This window comes from Trichomycterus rosablanca, chromosome 12, assembly GCF_030014385.1.
Source record: "Trichomycterus rosablanca isolate fTriRos1 chromosome 12, fTriRos1.hap1, whole genome shotgun sequence".
Lineage (NCBI taxonomy): Eukaryota > Metazoa > Chordata > Actinopteri > Siluriformes > Trichomycteridae > Trichomycterus > Trichomycterus rosablanca.
Window position 1 is genome coordinate 9,972,274 of NC_085999.1, and position 26,370 is coordinate 9,998,643.

General features: G+C 37.7%; 1 protein-coding gene across 5 annotated transcripts in view; it reads left to right on the top strand.

The window, feature by feature from the left end:
• Positions 1–1,283: 1,283 nt before the first annotated feature.
• Positions 1,284–26,370, top strand: part of galnt13 (UDP-N-acetyl-alpha-D-galactosamine:polypeptide N-acetylgalactosaminyltransferase 13) — a 49,562-nt gene continuing 24,475 nt past the window's right edge. For 3 of the 5 annotated variants that reach the window (XM_063005502.1, XM_063005500.1, XM_063005503.1), the window contains exons 1-7: positions 1,284–1,425; positions 7,783–7,951; positions 13,527–13,693; positions 15,271–15,478; positions 18,297–18,467; positions 23,339–23,456; positions 23,650–23,830. In XM_063005502.1, coding sequence (XP_062861572.1) covers positions 1,284–1,425; positions 7,783–7,951; positions 13,527–13,693; positions 15,271–15,478; positions 18,297–18,467; positions 23,339–23,456; positions 23,650–23,830 — 1,156 coding nt within the window. Of the gene's footprint in view, positions 1,430–2,238; positions 2,247–7,750; positions 7,952–13,526; positions 13,694–15,270; positions 15,479–18,296; positions 18,468–23,338; positions 23,457–23,649; positions 23,831–26,370 lie in introns of all 5 variants that reach the window. The other 2 variants (XM_063005504.1, XM_063005501.1) reach the window with 2 other exon arrangements.

Here is a 26,370-nt window from a genome sequence, read left to right on the forward strand (position 1 = left end):
ATTTATGCAGTTGTAGGTGGTAAATGTCAAATTAGGAGGTGAATATTGGTCCTATTAATAATTAATTTGTTTAGCTTTGATTAATTTGGCATAACCTTTTTATACATTTTATTCAATGACATTTACTATTGTAATAATTTCAGATGTAATTAGTCTTCATCACACATCATGGTCTGTTATAAATAAATAAAAAACATATTATTGCTGGTGTATTTTATCATGCAGCACAAATTAACAATAACCTGCTTTTGCTTCTGGATCCTTGGACAATTTTAATGCATAACAAATGTATTTTTGTTCTGTAATATTTTTGTCTTAGATGGTTTAAATATTGACATAATGTTTCATTTTGTATCTATTATTGACAAAATGATAATATAAATTTTATCTCAAAGCCTTTTCATCATAATGATTTTGATGAATTGCTTGTAAGAACATCAGAGTTTCTCTCTGGTTTAAAGTCTTAAATAGCTATTTGGATATTACATTTAATTTATTATGAGGATAAAACAACACAAGATTAGGCCTGCATAGATTTTCACCAACATGACCAGCATAATACAGTATAGTGTCAAACAAATAACTTGCATCCAGCATGGCTAGCAGCGCTTGAAATTAACAGCTGCCTACTTGTCAAATCACTAAATGTGTTAATTGTAACATCTATATGATTCATCTGTTCTTACCTCAGAGATGCTTTGCAAGACTAAACGTGCAGAAGGATGTTGCAACTTAAGTTGGGTAGCAAAGTTTTTGTCGTCACTAGCCCTGACCCCGTCACTACCCCTGACACCACTACTATTAATTAATGCAGGATATCTTTACCTATTTAAATTCACATAAAAATATTTTCATTAGTAAAAACATATTAAACACAACTTTATATCAGTAGAGGCTTTATGTAGGTTTTATGAAGTAAACCAAATTATTAATGTAGCAAAGGTGACAGGAATTTTATGAAAACAAATGGGATGCAAAGCTAATTCAGCATTCACAATGTATATTTTATGTAAGGAAAGTCTGTCGCTAGCGGTTTATGGGAAAGATGGTTTGTGAGCATCTAATGGCAGGGATCTGAATTCAGCAAAACACCAATGTTATGGGTTATGAGACCCACAGCTTTACTCTTCAATTAGTTATGAACTGTGTCAGAGCATAATGCTGTGCTTTTCTTTCAGTGGGATGACGGCGTGGTTTGTGTTGTGCCGTTCTGCTGTGCTGCCCAGCCTCCCCTCTTTTGGCCTGCCTGAACTTACTCTGGCCTCCTGACATCTGTAAGGCTCATGCGGCGCTTCATTTACTGTAAGGTGGTCCTCACCACCTCGCTGGTCTGGGTGCTGGTAGATGTTTTTCTGCTGCTCTACTTCAGTGAGTGCAACAAATGTGATAACCGAAAGGACCACTCTCTCCTGCCCGCCCTCAGAGGTGAGTCCAAACTCAAAGCCTTGCTGGGTCTCATGCATAGATTAAAAATGAAATGGCTTTATAGGTGAATGTTTGCCCATGAATCAAAAAAGAAATTACTTAAAATTCCTCCAAAAGCACATAAAGGCATTTACAGAAAGCTACAAGAAACCTATGTAAACATCTAGGGAACTGAAGGTTTGGGTCACATTTGACAAAAACACTTTATGGCCCCTAAGCCTGTAGGGATGACTTCAAAAGTGGAAGACATTGGTTCCATTAATCAGGTGTAAAAGCTAACACAAAATTCCACAATAAGAATATAATTCTAATTACTCATTACTGCAATGCTGAAAATGCTTCGCTGCTTCAGGGTCTGGTTGATTTTTCATAATTGACAGAACCATGAAGTCTACTCTCTGTTTGGTCATCAGTACATGATCTGAAGTGTAAGTACAATACATTTTTGCAGCAAGACAACAGTTAGAAGCACAAGCTTATCAAACTCACGTCTGAATGGTTAAAAGAAGAAACAATATTACAGTTTTGAAGTGGCCTGAATGAATTGCTGACTTAAACCCCATTGAGATACTGTGGTGGGACTTTAAATGGATAGTAAATGTGTCAAAAGTTTTTCAGTATGGCTAAATTAAAGCAATTCTGCAAAAAGTGGGCCAAACAGTGATGTGAAAGATTAATCTCAGTTTTTAGAAGCATTTGCTACAATTACATTTAGAATTGTTTGTTAAACTATGTTTAACCTCACAGTAAAACTATGAGACAAATAAAGCAATTTTTTTTCTGTTTTATTTATGCATTTTCTCCCAATTTTAGTGTAGTCAGTTTGTCTTTCACTGCTGGGGGATCCCTGATTGCAGTCGAGGTGGATATCTTGCTGCTCACACCTCCTCCGACCCGCGTGCAGCCCTTAGCGGAACCCTCTTTCACCCATGCACTCTGCACAGTTGCCTCTCTATCTGCTAATCAGGGTCCTTACATGGCTTTTGAAGACCCCACCCACATAGTCCGGTCATCCCGCCCTAGCAGAAACGTGACTGCTGCAGGCACTGCCAGTTATGCTCGCTAGATGACGCTCAGCCGACCAGTGGCAACGCAGAGTTTGGAACCGAGATGTTCAGAATCTCGGTGCTGGTGTGCTAGCGGAATATCCCGCTGCCCCACCTGGTCGCCCTTAAGTAAGCTTATTAATAGTTTTTTTGTTTGTTTATTAGGATTTTAACGTCATGTTTTACACTTTGTAAAACTCATTACACATGGTTCATCAGTTCACAATGTTATACTGAACACAATCATGGACAATTTAGTGTCTCCAGTTCACCTCACTTGCATGTCTTTGTACTGTGGGAGGAAACCCGGAGCACCCGGAGTAAACCCACGCAGACACAAGTAGAACATGCAAACTCCACGCAGAAAGGACCTGGACCGCCCCATCTGGGGATCGAACCCAGGAGCTTCTAAGCTTATTAATAGAAAAAAGAAAACCCCCTATCAAAAACATAATTGTTTTGAATATAATCACAAATCACTTGTTTATACTGTATTGTGTGCTATCGTGCTTAGAAGTTCCTAAAACTCAGGTTAAAATATATTAATAGCATTATGCTGCAGTAATTTTTTTATTTATAGCAATTTTTAGAGGTCATTTTTTTCACAAATAACAAATGTACTTTAAGTGCTACATTAAATTAATTACCCACAAACATTTTAATGACCTGTCTACCTTTCATTATCGTGCATGCCAATAACTCTAAAGCTGACTTTTTTTGCATAATTTACTTGTGCATTTATTAAGTCTTTAAAACAGGTTACTTTGAGTTCACACAACCAGCTGCCTAAAACACAATTAATGTCAAAAATACATTTATTAATTATTTCTGTTCAATTTTTTTGAGTATAAAATCTTCTAAAACTTATTAGCATTGCTAAAGGACTTAGCCCTTGTATAATCCTAAACATCATTCGTTCTTTGTTTTTATTTGGATGCTGTCCGTAGTAAATAGGTTTATGTCATGTGTGATAAGCAGCTTTTCTGGTTTAAACAAGGGACTGTCACAGCTTCTAAGGATTTTTATTGCTCAGATAGGTAAAGCAATTTAAAATTCAATGTTCTAGTTATTTTATTAAATTCAGGTGTCTGTAGAAATGCTGTAATGAAGATAAATGAGAAACATGCCTGTCTTAGCATTTAAAATGATTAGAAAATCTGTTTAGGAATTAAAGAGGCAAATAAGGTCAAAGCAGTCTTTTGCCAGAAAGAGCAGGGCTTAAAGCTGTGGCAGTCTGTTACCCATGTTTCCTCTGTTGGAAGACTGTGCCAGTAGATTTCAGCTATTTAGGTCATGATTTTAGAAATAGTCATTAATTGATGGAAACAGAACATTTATATAAAAAGATTTGTATAATTTATAGCTAGACGCTCAGATTTCCTAAAGCTGTAAACATGATAATCAAAAAAATTTGATGTATTATTTTATAAATATATGATTTGTATTATACACTGATCAGCCATAACATTAAAACCACCTCATTGTTTCTACACTCACTGTCCATTTTATCAGCTCCACTTACCATATAGAAGCACTTTGTAGTTCTACAATTACTGACTGTAGTCCATCTGTTTCTCTGCATACTTTTTTAGCCCCCTTTCTAGGACCCCCACAGAACCACAACAGAGCAGGTATTATTTAGGTGGTGGATCATTCTCAGCACTGCAGTGACACTGACATGGTGGTGGTGTGTTAGTGTGTGTTGTGTGGATCAGTGGCGCTGCTGGAGTTTTTAAATACCGTGTACACTCACTGTCCATTCTATTAGACACTCCTACCTAGTTGGTCCACCTTGTAGATGTAAAGTCAGAGACGATCACTCATCTATTGCTGCTATTTGAGTTGGTCATCTTCTAGACCTTCATCAGTGGTCACTGGACGCTTCCCATGGGGGCGCTGTTGGCTGGAACCTTTTGGTCACTGCTGGACTATTCTCAGTCCAGCAGTGACAGTGAGGTGTTTAAAAACTCCATCAGCGCTGCTGTGTCTTATCCACTCATACCAGCACAACACACACTAACACACCTCCACCATGTCAGTGTCACTGCAGTGCTGAGAATGATCCACCACCTAAATAATACCTACTCTGTTGTGGTCCTGGGAGAGTCCTGACCATTGAAGAACAGAGTGAAAGGGGGCTAACAAGTATGCAGAGAAACAGATGGACTACAGTCAGTAATTGTAGAACTACAAAGTGCTTCTATATGGTAAGTGGAGCTGATAAAATGGACAGTGTGTGTAGAAACAAGGAGGTGGTTTTAATGTTATGGCTGTTTAGTGCATTATATTAAATGTATGATAATTTTATGGAATTTTGGGAAGCAGGTATGTGTTGGTGAGCTTTTTTTTTATTGTGGTTCTCTGGTATATTAGAGCAGGGCCAGAATTAAGCCCTGCAGGAGTGTGGCTATTCAGCACTGGGCTTAAGTGCTATTCTAAAGTGTAATACAATTCTGATTGCAGTACACCGGTGGGAAGAGAGTTGTTAATCTAGGAAAATGCCATACAAGATCAGTTTTTGTCCTACTGACTGACTCCACAAATACCAAAGGAGATACTATACTGAGCATAATCAGTACCACAATTTGACTGAGAAACAGCTATTTACACACTAATCCAAGCTTATTTGTCCATAAGATCCTAGTGTGTAACTAAAACCGACTGAGTATTAAGCATAAAAGTACTTTTTCAGTTAAATGTTTTTTGTTGTAGCCTACTTTGCTATTTTGTTATAAGCTGTGTTTTTTTTTCCCAATTATTTTACTCAGTAGCCCAGAACTCAGAGTGGAGTAACTTACTGATTACAAGCCACATCAGAAAGGATGTAAAACGTTCATACTTGATCATTTCTTAAGACTACTTTAACTACTTGTTGTTTTATTTTGATTATCGATGTACAGTTATTGTACAGACAGACCCTGTTTCTGGTAAAGTGGGGAAATGCAATACAAATTTCAAATAAAATGTAAATTCTTTTAAACATTTAATAGAAAAGATTTCTAATGTTTTCACTGACCAACTTGTTTGGGAACTGAGGATACTAATTGTTGCAGTTTTGCAAGTGGATTTTTGCAAGTGAATCATTCTTGGTTGATACAAGACTTAAATTGCTTATCAGTCTGTGGTCACCATTGTCTGATTTTTCTCCCCATGATGTGCCTTATGTTTTCATTTGGGACCAGATCTGAACTACAGGCAGGATAGTCAAGCACACATACTCTGTGTCACTGAAGCTATGCTGTTGTACTGTGTGCAGAATAAGGCTTGGCATTGTATTGTTGAAATAACTATGGATGTAGGTAATGGAATGCACCTTTGCTTGATGCATTAGTAAAAGTAAAAGAAACTTTGTAAACAAATGTAGGAGGAGTTTATATCTAAATTCAGACTCTGCTTATTTCAGTTGTTATTTACTTTGTTCCAGTCAGTGAGACCCAAAGATTTGTTGCCAACTCTACACATCAGAAATTATGAACAAAAATAAAGACATATTCTGCAAAAGGAATTGTTTTAACAGGGTAGAAAAAGCATGCTTGTTAAGACCTCACTTTGCTATGGTAACTGTGTGGAGGCAAGTATAATGTCCAGTTTTTTCAGTTCACAACATTTGGCAATTTGGAGACTAGGTGGGAGTTTAGTTAAATAAATAAAAAAACCTAAACAAGCTGAAATGTGTACATTTTTAACACTTTATATAACACTTTAATTAATCTTGTAGCCTTCATCTTCATCATCTAGCTCCTGTACAAGACACATGTAGCTACTAATGAAGAAACTGAAGTACTACAGGCGTCAAACTCCCTTTTTAACTTAATTATTTAATACCAATAACACCAATAAGGTACAATTTCACATTTACGGACAAATTGTTGCAAGTATTAGGACAAATCATCTTATTTTCTTGTGCAAAATGCAAATAAAAGTAGTGCACAAGCTGAGAAAGATAATTTTGTATCTGTGTTAATATGAACACTCCTTAAAATATATAAACAAAAACATATTGTTAACTATCAAACATTGACTTTTAGGTGCCCTGTGTCCTGTTTTATCAGCTCCACTTACCATATAGAAGCACTTTGTAGCACTACAATTACTGACTGTAGTCCATCTGTTTCTCTACATACTTTTTTAAACCTGCTTTCACTCTGTTCTTCAAAGTAGCATATAAGCGCGGAAGCATATATATTATTTTATGTTAATGATTGTGTGCTTTCATGTACAAATGTACATTTTTGTATTATTTTTTATGTTAACATGTAAATAAATATTGCAGAAATGTGTCTTACTTACAGATCAAAGTAATAAGAGTAACCAGAGTCTGCTGAAGGCTGTTAGTGCCAACAATTACTCAGGGGTTTGTAGACTAATCGTATCTAATCCTTTAACCTTTTAGCAACAAAAGCCATCTAATGATTTGGGCTCTTAGAAATTGCTGCTCGTCTGTGGGCTTCTTAAACAGAGTTAGTGCAGATGGACTTCCAGCCTCCAAGGCCTCCAGCCTTGCTGTTTGAGATTATTAGTGGGATGGAATAATGAGCCTACAGAAAGGACCTCTCATGTTTCTAATTACATGCTTTAATTAACTGAACTCAAAGTTATTGTGGTGATAAACATTTAAATTATTGCTTTTATTTATTGGCTTTAGAAAATACAGGGATCCCGTCCTGTGCTACAATTGGTATGACTGCATGCAGTCAGACAGGGTATTGTTTACAGCTGCAGTCAAACCTTTAACTACTATTGCAGTTCAGGTAGCAATTTGGCTGTGACTTGGCATTTTAGCTTGGGCCAATTTAACTTGCTCATTCGTTTCATTAATTAATTTTTACATACTAAAGTTAGTTAAGACTAGCAAATCAGATCCAGCATGCTCACAAAATTTGTATACCTTATTAGATATGTTACATAGTGTGCAAGATATAATTGGTAGTGTGCTAATTAGTCCTTCTATTTGATATATTATTGTGCGGTTTGGGACATAGACAGCTTCAAAGTTCTGGGTATTGTAAAGCAAGAATAACACTGTGTAATATAAGACAGGACTCAGAAAAGCTTCTCACTGCTCAAACTCTTTTACAGGACATTTACAGACAAATCTACTTTCTGATTTACTTTCTGACGGTTAAATATTAAATTGTATTAAATATACAGCTTTATTAAGGTTACTTTGACTGAGCAAATGTTATCACTGGGTGCATGAACAGAAATGAAATGACAGGTCACATGACTTTCCCCTAATTTTCTTCTCTGTGACTTCTCTGTGTGCTTTGAACTCAGAGTAAGACTAAGGTTTATTTTTATCTTTGCCCAGCGGTCATGTCCCGTGCTCATGAAGGACCCGGAGAGATGGGTAAGGCTGTGATCATCCTGAAAGAAGACCAGGAGAAGATGAAGGAACTATTTAAAGTCAATCAGTTCAATCTAATGGCCAGTGACATGATAGCACTCAACAGGAGCCTACCGGATGTCCGATTGGACGGGTGAGTGTTGTAAAATTGTACACTTGGAAATAAAAAAATAAAGTTATTGTAATGGTTTATACAAATGTGGGCTGGTGATTAGTGCAAAGTGATTGTTACACAGGAACAAATAGTCTAGGATTAGCGGACCTTACAAGAAAAATTGTGGGGAAAAAATGAAAGGTAAAAATAAGACAAATAAAAGGATTTTTTCAGTACTGCTGCTACTCTAGGACTGGACATTCTGTAAATGTCACACTAAAACCACAATGTTCACTTCTAAAGTAGGAAAAATAACCCAATCATCAGAGATGAAGGACATCTGAATTGTTTAAGAAGACCAATGAAAATCTCTAAAACGTTTTAAAGTCTCTGTTAATATGTTCTTTTTAAAAACCACTTGGATTGTTCCACTTCCCTTCTGTGCCAATGTTCTGTAGACTGATTTGACCAAGTTCAGAAATGCCCAAAGTTACTTTTGTTAAAATAGTTAAAAAAAAATCCTATTCTAGCTTTAAAACACGAGGAAGGGAGCATTATGGCTTGGCTTGCATCTGCTTTACTTTTTCAGAGCCTAAACAGTCTAAAACCTGTGGTTTGAATTTCTTCTTGCTGAACTGTAAGTCTGATCTGCAGTTACAGGAACCGATTGCTGCTACTACAAGTATTCAGAATGCATTTATTTTTTGTTTACTTGAATAGAGATTGCGGCGGCACGGTGGCTCGGTGGGTAGCACTGTCGCCTCACAGCAAGAAGGTCCTGGGTTCGATCCCCAGGCGGGGCGGTCCGGGTCCTTTCTGTGCAGAGTTTGCATGTTTTCCTCGTGTCTGCGTGGGTTTCCTCCAGGAGCTCCGGTTTCCTCCCACAGTCCAAAAACATGCAGTCAGGTTAATTGGAGACACTGAATTGCCCTATAGGTGAATGGGTGTGTGTATGTGTATGTGTATGTGTATGTGTATGTGTGTGTGTGTGTGTGTGTGTGTGCGTGTCTGCCCTGCGATGGACTGGTGCCCAGTCCAGGGTGTTACTGTGTGCCTTGTGCCCAAAAAAGCTGGGATTGGCTCCAGCACCAACCCAAACCAAACAAGGAGGTGGTTTTAATGTTATGGCTGATATGTGTATATTTCTCATATAATTATTTCATTTAGTGTCTGTTTTGCCACCACATTATCCTGGTCAGGGTCAGGGTGGGTCTGATTTATATGATGAAAGGCAGGAAGCACCCCGGACAGGTAGCCAGTTCCTGAATCAAAAAAACTGACACACCAACTGAAAACTAAGGTAACATACTGCTGCTCGTCTTACTCTGACTGGACTCGTGTGATGCTCGTTGTCATGGTAACACACACTAAGTGGTACTCTACATGTGTGTCATTTTGGATTGGATTACCTGTACTGTGCATGTAAATGGATATTTTTATCTGATTATTGAGTTGAGTGTAAATATAGACACCTGAGTCTTAATCTATAATGGGAATAAATTCAATCAGACTGAAGAAAATCTTTACATGATGTAACACGGCCACTCCTTTTCTCCTCTTACCTCATTGTGCCAGGCTGTTACAGAGGGGGAAAAGAAGAACCCCACTGTTATTTCTCCTCATGTCCCATCTCTTTCACTTTCAACTCATCTATCCTCAGTCTCACGCTGTCCCTGCTTTATCGAACTGCCTCCGTCTCTAATGTGGCTTCATGCCTTATTTAAGAACTGACACAAGCCCTCTTCTGTCTGTTTCTGCTTGAGAATGAGGCACCCCGTTGAGCTGAGGTGAGTCTGTCCTTGCTGGCAGCATCTTGTGATGGGCTTGTGGGAAAGGTTGGATTTATTAGACACAAGCAGTACCCAGTGTGCACAGTAAAAAGTTTTAATAGGTGACCCATGTAAAAAAGGCAGTTCATGCACTCCTTGTAGGACTTTGTTTAATAGCTTATTAATATAACATGATTTAGTTAGTCATAACCCTGTAGGGTATTATGCCAACTGTGCATGTTATTAATATACAGCTTAGAACAAAAACTGTTGTTTTTTTAAAATGCCTTATGGGTCTTAGTGAGGGAGCATGCTTAGTCAGCTGAAATGTAAAAATCTTAATTATCTGAGCTATTAAAGATGAATTCTTAATGTTTAATAGTTACATCAGTTGTGTTTGTCTGTAAGGTAGGACATTTTGCTCGCTGTTTCAAGCATGCTCTGTTGCCCATTAAGACCACAGTGTAGCCTACCAATTTAGTTCTGTTTACCATTAATTTAATGCAAATTTTTTATGCAAATGTAAAGGATTACTCAGCTTCACTCTGAATGAATGCATTTTTCAAGTCACCCTGAGAATTGTGCATCATAACATAAGGGTCAGGGAAAATATAAATAACTGAATAGGATTCAGTTTATTAGCATGGATGAGCCAGGCCACTGGTTGATAGCAGTCAGCAATTAATTTGTATAGCCAAGCTTTCACATCCAGCTTTCACACCCAGCGTCCTCTTGGTGAAATCTGGCCATCTCAAGCATTGGTTGTATGCAACAACTTAAACTGTCTATTTGACATCTACAGCTCCATACCATTAGTGACACATCATTTTACAACTTTTCCCATAAGCCCTTAAATGGCATAAAGATCATCTTTCAAAATGGTCCAATCAATGAGGCCTATCATATATCCTATATCAATACTCTTGCTTAAATATGCTTTCCTCAAACGTGCAATAAGAGGGCAATAAGAACTATATGCTGTCTCAACATTTAGGTTTTATATAATTATGAACACCATTTATTAAAAAGGTTGTTTACAATAAATAATTAGCATTTTTTAAAATACAATAAAAACAGGAATTTGATTCGTTCATTTTATTGAACCTTGTGTGTGTCAAATAGCATTGTATGAGAATACGTCATGCTACTGTGATAAATATAGCTGTATGGGCTTGGGAGCACTTCAGAGAACTGTTGTCACTTGGCACAGTCCACTGCTGCATCAAAGAATGCAACCTGAAAGCCATCAGTTCATTAATTCTATGCTGAAACGCTGAACTTATATCAGATGGACAGAAAGATGGTGGATGTAAGTGCTTCATGCCAAAGATAAAAAAAGACAATTCAGCCTGTTCTCTTCATGCATGCCCAATAATCCAGGTACACAAATCCAGACTGTTATTGATGAAAGGCATGAAAATCAACATACATAATTGTATGGGGGTGCATCAGTGTCCACAATACAGGTGATTTGCATTTGTGTGAAGACTTGCAGGCATTTATTATTATATTTTAGAGAGACATATGCTGCCATCAATGTGACGTTATTTCATCAAGACAATGCCAGTGCATGCAAGTGCTTAACTGCCTGAAGTCCAGATCTGTCTCCTATTGAAAATGTATGGTACACCGTGAATAACACGGTCATGCAAAACAATTAGTAACAATTAGTATTCTTAGTTCTCAAGTAATTTAAAGGTGTAACTAATAAAAAAGGTGATGTAACAAAGTGGTAATGCTTTTATTTTGCCTGTCCCAACTATTTTAAATGTGTTGCAGGCATCAAATAACAAAAAAATAAAAACATTTTTTGCTGTTTTATTTTTGCATTTTCTGCTTTTTTTCTCCCAATTTAATGTAGCCGATTTGTCTTCCGCTGCTGGAGACCCCAAGCAGGGTATATTTTTCCAGACATAGACTCCCTATGACACGTGCACAGTTCACTGACCCCTTCTTATTCGCCCATAGTTTCACACAGAGTGTCATGCACTGATCCTGATATGCGCATTACTTGGCTACTAACCAGGGTCCTTAGACAGCGTTGAAGACCCCACCCCTTTTTAAGTCACAGTTTCTTCCCACCCAACAGTCTTTAATGTCCAATTTTGTCTGCTGCAGGCGATGCCAATTGTGCCTGCTAGGGGGCGCCAAGCTGACCGGTAGCAGAGCTGAGATTCGAACTCAGTGAGTTCAGAATCCCAGCGCTGGTGTGCTAGCGGAATATCCTGCTGTGCCAACAATTTTGAAATTTGTTTTATTTACAAAATACCATAAAGTTGGTCACTGAAAACAGTGGAAATCTTCTCTTTGTGCTTTTGTCAGTCACAGAATAAAAAAAAAACACAGATTGTTGTTTTTATTGCATCTTACAAAATGTCCCAACATTCCAGAAATGGGATTTGTGCTTTAGAGCTTGCCTCAGACAGTTTGAAAAATGACTCCCTATAAACAACATAAATTGCCTTGCTTTTCAGCCGGTTAAGGTGCTCTCTGTAGTGTCAGTGGAACACACATAGCAAGAGGGAGAACACACAGGATAAAACAAGACGTGATAAATCAAGGCAGGTTTTACACAACAGATGTACCAACCTGCTAATTTACCCTCTCATTTATCTTTGAGGTTTTTCCTTATGCTACATCTGTTGCTAAACCAGCACAGTATTAGACTGATAACACTGTATTTACTGTATTTTTAGATGTATGTTGTTTCCTTATCAGCAGAAATGACTAAGAACAGTTCACACTTTTAGAGGAATGAGAATTACCTTCTGTAAATACCTTCAGAATTTCTCAAATTACAGATTCTTGTTTTTATGCATTAGTGGTAGAAAAACTTTTAATAAAATACTGATAGAGTCTCACACAGAGGCTCTGTGAATATAATATCGACTAATAAAATAAACATCTTTTTATACTGTTGTTGGTGACCTTGTAGGACCGTGGAAGATTCCACAGTTAACATAGAAACTGGTGTAAATCAGCTAGTACTGATCTTTGGATGTTATACAATGCAGTTGATGCACTTCTTATCACCTACACCATGTACGCATTCAGTAACATTCTACTGTAGCAGTATTCTTGGAATATGACTACAGGCAATAATGCCCTAAGCATATCTACATTTTCTAGGTAGTAATTGATTATGTATTAATACTTCTAGTGTAAATTAAAATTTTTCTCCCACACATTTTACTAAAAAATGTCCTGAATTGTCTGAAAACAGGGTTTGTAAATAGAACTAATGTTAAAATAAAACACTCATGTGGCACAGCAGTTTAAAGTTGTAGCTTATAACTGCGAAGTGTTTGAATTGGCCGGGCGTCAACACAAACAGGACGGTGGTAGACTAGTGGGTAGAGCTGTGGGTTACCAACTAGAAGTTCGCTGGTTTGAATCCTGGCTCTGCCATGATGTCACCGTTGGGCCCTGTAGCAAGGCCCTTGCACAATGGCTGCCCCTGCACTCTGTACGGCCGACCACACTTTCACCAAGAATGTATTAACGACTCGTCCAGGAGGTCACAAAAGAACCCAGACAAACATTTAAAGAACGCCAGGCTTCACTTAACTCTGTCAATGTACAGGATTCCACTATGAGAAAGACCACACAGACATGATTGGCTATGTCTAAGGGGGTGACCGAAGCCCTGCAAAGAATTGCGTCTTGTTTGGGGTATTCCTGTCTATGCCCAGTGTTTCCCAGGAGAACCAGACTTGCTCCAGCTCTGACCAGGATCAAGCAAATGATGAAAATGAATTGATCTCAGTACCCTAGACATACATTATGTAGACATATCTAGTTATCTAGTAATCACTTTATGAATTGTGTTTTTTCTACTTTTCTAGGTGTAAAACCAAAGTTTACTCTGATGATCTTCCCAACACCAGCATTGTGATAGTTTTCCACAATGAGGCCTGGAGCACTCTATTACGTACTGTCCATAGCGTGATCAACCGCTCTCCCAAGCACCTACTGCTGGAAATTCTACTGGTGGATGATGCCAGCGAAAGGGGTACAATTCTCTCACTGTTTAGCAGATAAGTGTGTATGTGTGTAATTTCACTCTTAGTGATGGTTCATGGTTGGAGAGGACTGTCCATGTTCAGTTTAATATAGCTAGCATATTAAAGGTAAGGGTACAATTCTTAACATCTTATGGAAACATCTATACTGTAGCAAAAGCACAATGCCTTCCTGACCAAAACTTTTGGGAAGATGTCTCCACCTTGTAGATGTAAAGTCAGAGACGATCGCTCATCTATTGCTGCTGTTTGAGTTGATCATCTTCTAGACCTTCATCAGCGGTCACAGGACGCTGCCCACGGGGCGCTGTTGGCTGGATATATTTGATTGGTGGACTATTTTCAGTCCAGCAGGGACAGTGAGGTGTTTAAAAACTCCAGCAGCGCTGCTGTGTCTTATCCACTCATACCAGCACAAAACACACTAACACACCACCACCATGTCAGTGTCACTTCAGTGCTGAGAATGACCCACCACCCAAATAATACCTGCTCTGTAGTGGTCCTGGGAGAGTCCTGACCATTAAAGAACAGCATGAAAGGGGGGCTAACAAAGCATGCAGAGAAACAGATGGACTGCAGTCAGTAATTGAAGAACTACAAAGTGCTTCTGTATGGTAAGTGGAGCTGATAAAATGGACAGTAAGTGTAGAAACAAGGAGGTGGTTTTAATGTTATGGCTGATCTGTGTAAGTGGTGTCTGAATACATATTTTTCCATATTTCTAAGTACAAAGTCAAAAGACGTGTGTATTTTAAAGTGGAGATGTGCACTGCAAGTATATTAAATAACAAAAGGTGGTTGATTACTTCCCTTCCTTAGAGAGAGTCAATTGTATGTTGAGTGCCTGGCCTGGACAGTAGCATCGCTGAAATTTGAACATGAAAGCTCCACATTGGTGGGCTAGCATCTTAGATCGCTGCTCCTCCACTCAAGCACCCCACAATTAAATCTTCTAACGAAGTTATTTGTATGTTGATTAATCAGCATGCTGATTTGCATAATTGCATCATACATATTTTATAGATTTTTTGAGCAGGGAATTACCTTTAAACCGGTGTATTGTGTGTTTTGGAGTCTTTGGTGTGTATTCTAGGCCATACAAGGTCAGTTTCAACTATTGTGCTGCTGTAATGGATTATTTGCATAGGAAAGATGGTACCCTGTATCTGCTTTATTACAGTAATTTAACTCATGACCTGACAGTGTACATGATAAATGACAAGGGCATGTCACATTGCATGAAACAATTTAACTGATCTAACATTACCTGGTGATGTTAGAGTAATTTGCATGAAATGAGGATTTATTTCACTTATTCTCTCTGTTTATCTGAATGCGTTGTTCTCTTTCTGTCTCAGTTGTTTCAGAAATAATATAGTTGTTATGGCAATTTTTTTTTTACTTCACTCCAAGTTTGGCTGTCTTTCCATTCACAGATTTTCCATTAATCACTACATGCTTTTGCTTATGGATTTTTTTGTCTAATCCAGTCTCCCAATCTTTGCATTGTCTTAGCTCACGTTGCCAAAGATGAACGTTAATTTACCATTTCAACTCTTTGCAGATTTCCTAAGGACAAAGCTGGAAGACTATGTAAAGACGCTGGAGGTACCAGTGCGGATTTTACGAATGGAGCAACGCTCCGGTCTGATACGGGCGAGGCTCAGAGGAGCAGCCGCTACAAGAGGTCAGGTTATCACCTTCCTGGATGCTCACTGTGAGTGCACTGTCGGCTGGCTGGAACCGCTGCTTGCTTGTATTAAAGAAGACAGGTAAGTTTTCCCTAAAAATGAACAACATAACATAAAATGTACAACATAAACATAATATAAAGATAGTGACTGGATACAAAAGTAAAAAAAAAAAAAAATCTGAGCAAACGTTTAAAGTTAAAAGCTAAAAGTATTAAGAGTGGTTAATGTGTAATTTAGTATTAGTCGTGTTTAAATAATTGTTATATACACCGATCAGGCATAACATTAAAACCACCTCCCTGTTTCTACACTTACTGTCCATTTTATCAGCTCCACTTACCATATAAAAGCAATTTGTAGTTCTACAATTACTGACTGCAGTCCATCTATTTCTCTACATACCTTTTTAGCTTGCTTTCACCCTGTTCTTCAATGGTCAGGACCCCCACAGGACCACCACAGAGTAGGTATTATTTAGGTGGTGGATGATTCTCAGCACTGCAGTGACACTGACATGGTGGTGGTGTGTTAGTGTGTGTTGTGCTGGTATGCTGGGCAGCGTCCTGTGACCACTGATGAAGGTCTAGAAGATGACCAACTCAAACAGCAGCAATAGATATGTGATCGTCTCTGACTTTACATCTACAAGGTGGACCAACTAGGTAGGAGTGTCTAATAGAGTGGACAGTGAGTGGACACGGTATTTAAAAACTCCAGCAGCGCTGCTGTGTCTGATCAACTCATACCAGCACAACACACACTAACACACCACCACCATGTCATTGTCACTGCAGTGCTGAGAATCATCCACCACCTAAATAGTATCTGCTCTGTGTGGTCCTGACCATTGAAAAACAGGGTGAAAGCAGGTTAAAAAGGTATGTAGAGAAATAAATGGACTACAGTAGAACTACAAAGTGCTTCTATATGGTAAGTGAAGCTAATAAAATGGAGCTTTCTTCATTTCTTAAATTATTAAAGGATGAAATAACAGCAGACTGCTGCGACTGATCTGTGACTAGGTGAAACATGTAACTGCTTTTTCTCTATGAATGATCATGATGGGCACACACTGAATATAAGTGGCAAGTATAAGGCACAGCCACTGCCCTATAATTTGTCAGCTACTGGATAATTGGGCATAGAATCATGTAGTGGCAGTTTAGAAGGTAAGTACTGTCCTGGTTTAGTCTAACACATTGCTCAATAATTTAATTCTTTAAAGGTCTAAAGGTTATTGCCACGTTTTATTCACAGCCTGTGCAAGTGCAGTTTTCCTCACTGAATGCTTTACCTCTGGCACATTGTTTTCTCTAATCCATTTCTCTATTGGAGAGTGTGATTCACTCTCTTACTTTTAAGTGCTTTTCAGCTGTCTAGCCTCCCTCTTTTATTGCATTTACATTACACCAAGGAAGGACTTAGAGCAGAGAGCACAGATTTAAAATTACATTTAGTGTGAATACCCTGTTACACCCCCATCACTGATGCATTTCACTCTGCACTCAGGTGAATGATTTTTTCTAGGAAATTCTTTTGACACATTGATGTAGGAAACCATCTGTGAATGAGCAGATGGTAAACAACAGTTTTACAGCTAACTTTGTTAAGTCAGTCAGTGTAAAAATCTAATATTCAGGTTTTGTAATTCTGTGTTATAGAGGTATACAAAGGACGGATGTCGGTAAAAATATTGCTACTTTTCACCTACATTTGTAGTTTAAAAACCTAGTGTGCTTGGGTTGCTTGAGGTAAATTACGCTAGTCCACTATTGTTGGAGTGATGTTATCGGCTGGTTGGGGCGTCTACATATAGACATGATTGGTTATGTCTAGGGGGTGAGGGAGTGGCACCCTGCCCAGGGTGTGTTACTGTATCGGACCCAGTGAGTCCAGATAAAGCAGACCCATTGCGACCCTGACCAAAATAAAGCAGTGATAAAAGATGAAAATGGAAAGGAAAAAAAGATGAAAAAAAATTACATTAATTTAAAACAGACAGATTTGTTTCTGCTATTTTTATTTCAAAGTGACTGAACATTATTTAAAATAATAAAACAAAAAAATCAGCTATGTTAGAATGTCTTTGTAGAATAGGTGAGAATTTTACTTTTTTTTAAACTTCTTGGATTTGTTCCAGTGCAAAACAAGGACACACATAATCAGGAGGGAACAGGGTTTTTTTTTTTAAGTGCAAGGATACCAATATTTTTGGCCACGTCTGAAATCCCACCCACTTCTTCTGTACAGCACGATAGCCACTATTTTTTTTTAATGTAAGAATCTGTAAATTGATTTAACCGACTGACTCTTAGAATTTTAATTATGCATCTCTTACACTGTGAAATCAATTAACAATGAATTAAAGCCAAAACTTAAGGCTGATTACTCAGAACCAAAATAATTTAAAGCTGTAGTTATACACTTATTATTACATAATCATCTTTAGCTAGAATAAATATAATTATGTAACTGAAGACTGCAGTTAATTAAAATTTGTACAGTACATTCTTTCATTCTCGAGCATTGGCAAAGAAGGTTTACAATTTATGACTTTGGCTTTTATATTCAGATTAGTGTGGCAACAATGTTTTTTTTGTTAATGTTTGTATTAGTTGTGACTATATTTTGTTCCATAACAGATACATTTGCTAAGGTTTTTGAAAAACATGTAACATTATGTAATATTTTGTGTAATTCAATAATGTCCATTTCGTATTTTTTGTTATTGTTGATTGTTTTTTATAGAATGCAAATATACTACAATATAATATTGTAGAACAAAAATTATATCATAATTATTTGTTAGATAAAAAATCTTTAATCATCACAGGCCTTCATGAATAATAATAATGTGTTCAGGTTCTCTCAGTAAAGTTAACTGATGCAATTACAGAAAAGCTGTGGTCTGTCCCATCATCGACGTGATCAGTGATGAGACCTTTGAGTACATGGCCGGCTCAGATATGACCTATGGAGGATTCAACTGGAAACTGAATTTCAGATGGTACCCAGTTCCTCAGAGAGAGATGGACCGCCGCAAAGGAGATCGCACCTTACCTGTCAGGTCAGTAATACTGACCTCATGTGACCAGAAGTCATTGTTTCTTACAAGGGTATAGTTGTATACTTCTTGTTGCATAATGGATCAGTATGAACTACAGATTGCAGATTACACTACTATGTGACTACCGTAGCTTCTAATGGGATCAGTGGTTCATTTTTTTAAATAAAATTCTCTGGCTGTAGGTAAATTCCCTTGTGTATGCAGTTTCCATCCTGATTAAATTAAAGCGTATACAATATGTACATTCTATAGATCAGAAATTGCTTTTTGCAATTTCATACTTTTTTTTGAAGACTATGTTGCATTCAAGGATGCGATATTTCACGTAGGTAACTGAGAATTTGCCCTGATTAGTATGTCATCTGGGTACTTATGGGGCCAGTGATAGCTCAGTGGTTAAGGTACTGGACTAGTAAACAGAAGGTTGCTGGTTCAAGCCCCGCCACCACTAAGTTGCCACTGTTGGGTCCCTGAGCAAGGCCCTTAACCCTCAATTGCTCATTGTGTTCCGCTCACTGTGTAAGTCGCTTTGGATAAAAGCGTCTGCTAAATGCTGAAAATGTAAATGTAAATGTACTTATGGCATACTGGAAATATCCAAGTTCCTCACATACTTTATTTAGGTCGGTCTTCTGATTGGCAGAAGAGACGCCCGTGCAGGAAGCACGGACAAGAAGAGGAGGGCTGTTCACGTGTAAAGAAGGCGTGGGCAGCGGCATGCTCTCCTTGGATGCAAAATCTGGCATCTGTCAGCAGCGGAAGAGAAATTGGATGCGCTAAATCAGGAGGAAAAATGGGGAGAAAAAAAAAAGCAACATGATCTTAAACATGATCTTAAAATCAAACATTAAAAAAGCTATGTAGATTTATTCAGGACATACAGTGTTCCTTGATTATCACATGATTTTCCCATCAGGGTGCAGGTCAGAGATAATGTAAAGAAAATGTCTTATTCCCAACATTTTTTGGGGGATATTTTGGATAAAGGACATAAAAATTTAACCCCTGAAAATGTAACATAATAGTGCGATTTAAAAATTTAATTTAATTTATTCTGTTATTTTACTATTTTATTATTTAAACAATGCTATTTCTAGTATACATTTGGTTTTGTAGAAATATGATTCTTATTTTTGTTTGAAATTAATTTCATGACATTATTTAGCTGTTAAAATGTTTATAATTTTAATCTTATTTTAATCTTTTTTATTCAACATCAGGCAAAATAGGAAGCACCATTCTCTGTTTATTTTTTTATTGTCAGAGGGCTTTTTCTGGCAATATATGTTTTGCTAAAAATTACACTATATGACCGCTGTTAGAGTAGCTTCTACTGTTAATTTAATTTAGGTTTGTGAATGGTAGTTATTTTGACTTATTAACAGACAGACATGGAGTACAGACAGTATATTTGTTTATTTGTCTGGTATAGTAGACTGTGTGACGGCCAGAGAATTGATGGGGTTGTCTAACTGAAAATTACATTACTCCTCCCTGTCATTATGAAGCCATGTGCAGCTTGTTTGAAGAGATGACTTAAACCAATACTCCAGAGGTTTTTAAATACAGTATAATCTATTCACTGCTTCTGTAGTCTATGGGCACATTTACCTGTACTGACACCAAGAAAGAGAAGAGGTCAGGAGAGGCTTTATTGTCATTTCAGCTATATACAAGTACATATTGAAACGAAACAACGTTCCTTCAGGACCAGGGTGCAACATAGAACAAAAAGTACAAGACAATACAGTACACAGTGCAGATAGGCAACAGTACAATAAATACAAAAAGGTCTAAAATAAATACAAAAAGACATTTCTAATCTAAAAAGTAATTAAAGGAGACAAGACTAGAGACAAGTGTTGGTCAGTACATGGTACTGAGTAAATGGTACGTGAGGTAGAAAAGCATATTTTGGTATGCAGTTAGCAGCGTAGGGTTTTTTATAGCAGCAGAGAAAAACATGAAAACATGTTGCCCTCTTTATGCTGAGAAAAATCGACGAGAAGATTATATTATTTATTTATCTATATTATAGATTATACTATTCTTAAATTGAGCATCTCTCACATTCAGCACTCTCAGCTGTCGGGTAACTCTATATTACTGTAATTATGAAGCTTATGCTAAATTGAAGTTTGTGTGTGTTCCTAAAAGTCAAATCCATCTGTTTTTAAATCTTTGGTATTATTTTTGATGTTCAGAAGTTTATGTTGATATATTTTTGAAGTAGTACTGTAGAAGTAGTACAATGACTGTAAAATTTAATTTTAAAATTTTATGTCGTCTTTAGCCTCTCATTTAGAGTCTAGACCTAGATTTCTGTAAAGCTCATTTGTAACAGAGTATTCTGTTAGAAGTTCTTTTTGCAGTTGCCATTCCAATTCATCCCAAATATGTTAAGATCAAGTTGAGCAATTTATTTATTTATATACTTGATGTGCTTGGGAGTAGTCATGCTGAAACAGTAAATAAACTTTTCCAAACCACTTGGCCCAGCCAAAACCATAAAATAAACAGATTGTCCAAATACTTGTAATAGTGACCCTGACTGAAAGTTCTTGAATGTAACATTGACTGGTCCCAAATCTTATTTGTACTAATTTGATGCTTTGTTTGGAGACATAATAATGAAACTCAGTGCTTGTCAGCTGACTGTAAAAAAGAATTTGAGTTACTTTGATACTAAGGTGTTATTTGACATGATATGTAATTTTAATATGGTAAACAATGTTTTTCAAGAATATAATATACATTATGCTTTCTTAATTAAATAGGCACAAGTAATAGAAGCGCAAGTAAGATGGGAGGAAATTAATGTTTAAAAGAGATTAACTAAAACTGTAGCACTTGCATCAGGTACACAACAACAGTTTTTGGTAGGAAGGTAACGCTTTACCACTTTCACCAGCTGATGTTATATAAATTATAGTGTATTAGGTACACCTTTTTTGTTATTTTTATTTTTTTATTTATATATTATACATAATTCAGGTCCCTAACAACTGCAATTTGATTGTTCATGGCACTCACTTCAAAGTAATAAATGATGTTCTGTCGCTTAAATGTTACTAAATACATTTGAAACAAGGAAAACTGTTAATGGCTAAATTTTGATAATAATAATAATTTAGTAACAATCCTAAAGAGGTTTGCAATTTCTGTTACTTGTAATGCTTAGCCCTTTCACACATTTACAATTGTGTTCTTTTTTTCATCAATTTTTCTAGGGGAGAGAAATGATTAGCAGATACCTTTTAATTTCTCCTCTATTGTTAGATCTCAGCCTGAAGCAGAAGTGCTTGTGAATAAATACAGAAATAGATGCATTAAGTGCAATTTGGATACATAATTAGTGGAAAAAGAAGAAAAAATATCTTTAAAAGCAGCACATTGGCATGCTTTTACGAGCTTCAGTAATTATAGTATTATGAAACCCTGCATCCTAAAGCAGAATAGATACATTTATACCTACTCTGTCATGTGTAATTGTTTAGAAAAGCTCATTAACATGATGTGTTGTGGCCTTTAGTTTCTCTGATCTTAAGCTTCTGTTTCATGAGGCACCTGGGGAAGTCATTTACTTTTTCAGCTCCTGTAATCAATGTCAACCATCTCCATTTCTAGATGAATCATGTGCTTGAAGTGGATGGAAATACGACACCGAGCATGAGGCACTGAGCAGAAGGCTTTCCTCTGAGAAATTACTTATGTTGTATTGATGGATTTTAAATTAGACAAGCTGACATGATCAGTGTGCTGTTTACAGCGGAATTAGCATTTTCTATAAATCAAGTGGCAGCAGTTAGATCCATATACAGTAGACCCTTGCCTTATGAACCGTTTATCATACAAACATTTTGGGTTACGAGCTATTTTTTTCAACTTAACGTACAAAAAAATTTCGGATTACGAACCGAAATTCGCACGCAAACGAAACACGTGACGTCACGAACAAGTTCACTCCGATCGTCTCTCTCTCTACATATATATATATATATATATACACAGTGAGCAAACATTCGGACAGTGTTTTTTCAGTGTTTTCTTTATATTTTGTAAAATTCAATATCAAAATGGCCCCAAAGAAGCTGCAGAGAAAGCGTAATGGTGAGAAAATGAATCTATTACTATTTGTTGTTATATAATTACTCCTGCCAGTAGCTGTCACTGTGTATCAGACAGAGGGGACAGTGAGTGAGAGAGAAGAAGAAAGTTGGCTGAGTAAAGTATTCTTTCTTTCGTGCAATTGCACCTACAAAATACAACACTACTGAAATAAAGAAGGAAATAATAGAGAAATATGAGAGTTATTGTTGTTTCTGGTAGATACATTTTATTAATAAAAAAAAGAAGAAATTGTATTATGGTGTATGTTACAGCACACGTACTGTACTGAAATGTGATGTGTGTTTTTTATGTACAGTACAGTACTACTATTGTGTATTGTTGTTTATTATTGTTTATTACAGGAATGTCTATTCTATAATTTAAGATTTAAGGGAAAATATACTTGTATTTATAACAAAAAAGACCATTTAAGACATTAGAAAGGTTAGGTAAGGGGGTGGGTTGGGAGGTCTGGCACGGATTAATTCTATTTACATTATTTGTTATGGGAAAAATAGGTTTAACTAACGAACATTTTGACTTAAGAACAGCCCTTCAGAACCAATTAAATTCATAAGTCAAGGGTCTACTCTACAGACTTACAACACAATGTTGGTTACATTTTGTAATTTTACCCTTTTATATCTGTAAAAAACATGACGTCAGGTTGTCTAGGAAGCAAATGTATTCATGCATATATGCATTTATTTGCCATTTTGTTTTATCTGCTTTGTTGTTTGCGGTATAATTACTTCTTACAGAACTCCTACCATGGCTGGTGGCCTCTTCTCTATTGACCGAACCTATTTCGAAGAGATTGGCACCTATGATCCTGGAATGGACATATGGGGAGGAGAGAACTTGGAAATCTCCTTTAGGGTATGTCCACCATTGCACACATTGTGGTAGTATATATACTGTTTTTAATACCAGTAATACACTGCATGGTCAAAAGTATGTGCACATCTGAACACACGGGTAATCCTAATATTTTGGCTCATTGATGTATGTGGTTGTATTATCAACTGGTTTGCAGTATATTCCTAATCCATTACAACTGTTTTGTGTGTAGATCTGGCAGTGCGGTGGATCTCTAGAGATTGTCACGTGTTCCCATGTCGGCCATGTGTTTCGCAAGGCAACACCTTACAGTTTTCCTGGTGGAACTGGCCAAGTAATTAACAAGAACAACAGGCGGCTGGCGGAGGTCTGGATGGATGAATTCAAAGACTTCTTTTACATCATATCACCAGGTAACAATGGCTGGAGACCAGTCCCTAGAATTTATAATACAATACATATGAAATGTATTCTTTCATTTTCTTTAAACACTTCACATTTTTGCATTCACTCAGGGCAACTAAGGGGACAAGGGTATAATCAGCATGCTTCTTAGTATTTTGGTTGTGTCCCCCGTTTGCTGTAATGACATCATTCACACGAGATGGCATGGGCTCCACACGATTGTGCAAAATCTAATGATCCGTGTTATTGAAACATGATTTCACAATATTGCCTAGAGCGTCGGGTGATGTTACTGATTGGAGTTCTTTCTTCAAGTGCCACCATAAAGTCCAACACAGTCAGCACTTTCTAATATTATTTGGTTCCAAGTAGTTGGTGCAAAGCTTTGAGGTTTAGGGTGTAAAACACATTGTATCATTTACAAGACAAATGCTCAGTAAAAGTTTTTCTACTAGTGGCTTGCACTGTATTTTTTCATTTATTCATTTATTGTCTGTTTTACCACCACTTTATCCTTGTCAGGGTTGTGGTGGGTGCAATTCACTGGGCAAAGTGTAGGAAACACCCTGGACAGGTCACCAGTCCATCACAGGACAAACACACTCTCACACACAGAGACACACATATATAGTGTGTGTGTGTGTGTGTACAGTGTATCACAAAAGTGAGTACACCCCTCACATGAAACTTGGATATAACTTAGAGTAGTCAATGTACAGCTTGTATAGCAGTGTAGATTTACTGTCTTCTGAAAATAACTCAACACACAGCCATAACTGTGTGCCATAAGCTGGCAACATAAGTGAGTACACCCCACAGTGAACATGTCCAAATTGTGCCCAAAGTGTCAATATTTTGTGTGACCACCATTATTATCCAGCACTGCCTTAACCCTCCTGGGCATGGAATTCACCAGAGCTGCACAGGTTGCTACTGGAATCCTCTTCCACTCCTCCATGATGACATCACGGAGCTGGTGGATGTTAGACACCTTGAACTCCTCCACCTTCCACTTGAGGATGCGCCACAGGTGCTCAATTGGGTTTAGTCCATCACCTTTACCTTCAGCTTCAGTTTTCGAAGGGAGGGGATCATGCTCTGTTTCAGAATGTCACAGTACATGTTGGAATTCATGTTTCCCTCAATGAACTGCAGCTCCCCAGTGCCAGCAACACTCATGCAGCCCAAGACCATGATGCTACCACCACCATGCTTGACTGTAGGCAAGATACAGTTGTCTTGGTACTTCTCACCAGGGCGCCGCCACACATGCTGGACACCATCTGAGCCAAACAAGTTTATCTTGGTCTCGTCAGACCACAGGGCATTCCCGTAATCCATGTTCTTGGACTGCTTGTTTTCAGCAAACTGTTTGCTGGCTTTCTTGTGCGTCAGCTTCCTTCTGGGATGACGACCATGCAGACCGAGTTAATGCAGTGTGAGGCGTATGGTCTGAGCACTGACAGGCTGACCTCCCACGTCTTCAACCTCTGCAGCAATGCTGGCAGCACTCATGTGTCTATTTTTTAAAGCCAACCTCTGGATATGACGCCGAACACGTGGACTCAACTTCTTTGGTCGACCCTGGCGAAGCCTGTTCCGAGTGGAACCTGTCCTGGAAAACCGCTGTATGACCTTGGCCACCATGCTGTAGCTCAGTTTCAGGGTGTTAGCAATCTTCTTATAGCCCAGGCCATCTTTGTGGAGAGCAACAATTCTATTTCTCACATCCTCAGAGAGTTCTTTGCCATGAGGTGCCATGTTGAATATCCAGTGGCCAGTATGAGAGAATTGTACCCAAAACACCAAATTTAACAGCCCTGCTCCCCATTTACACCTGGGACCTTGACACATGACACCAGGGAGGGACAACGACACATTTGGGCACAATTTGGACATGTTCACTGTGGGGTGTACTCACTTATGCTGCCAGCTATTTAGACATTAATGGCTGTGTGTTGAGTTATTTTCAGAAGACAGTAAATCTACACTGCTATACAAGCTGTACACTGACTACTCTAAGTTATATCCAAGTTTCATGTCTATAGTGTTGTCCCATGAAAAGATATAAAGAAATATTTGCAGAAATGTGAGGGGTGTACTCACTTTTGTGATACACAGTGTATCACAAAAGTGAGTACACCCCTCACATTTCTGCAAATATTTTATTATATCTTTTCATGGGACAACACTATAGACATGAAACTTGGATATAACTTAGAGTAGTCAGTGTACAACTTGTATACCAGTGTAGATTTACTGTCTTCTGAAAATAACTCAACACACAGCCATTAATGTCTAAATGGCTGGCAACATAAGTGAGTACACCCCACAGTGAACATGTCCAAATTGTGCCCAAAGTGTCAATATTTTGTGTGACCACCATTATTATCCAGCACTGCCTTAACCCTCCTGGGCATGGAATTCACCAGAGCTGCACAGGTTGCTACTGGAATCCTCTTCCACTCCTCCATGATGACATCACGGAGCTGGTGGATGTTAGACACCTTGAACTCCTCCACCTTCCACTTGAGGATGCGCCACAGGT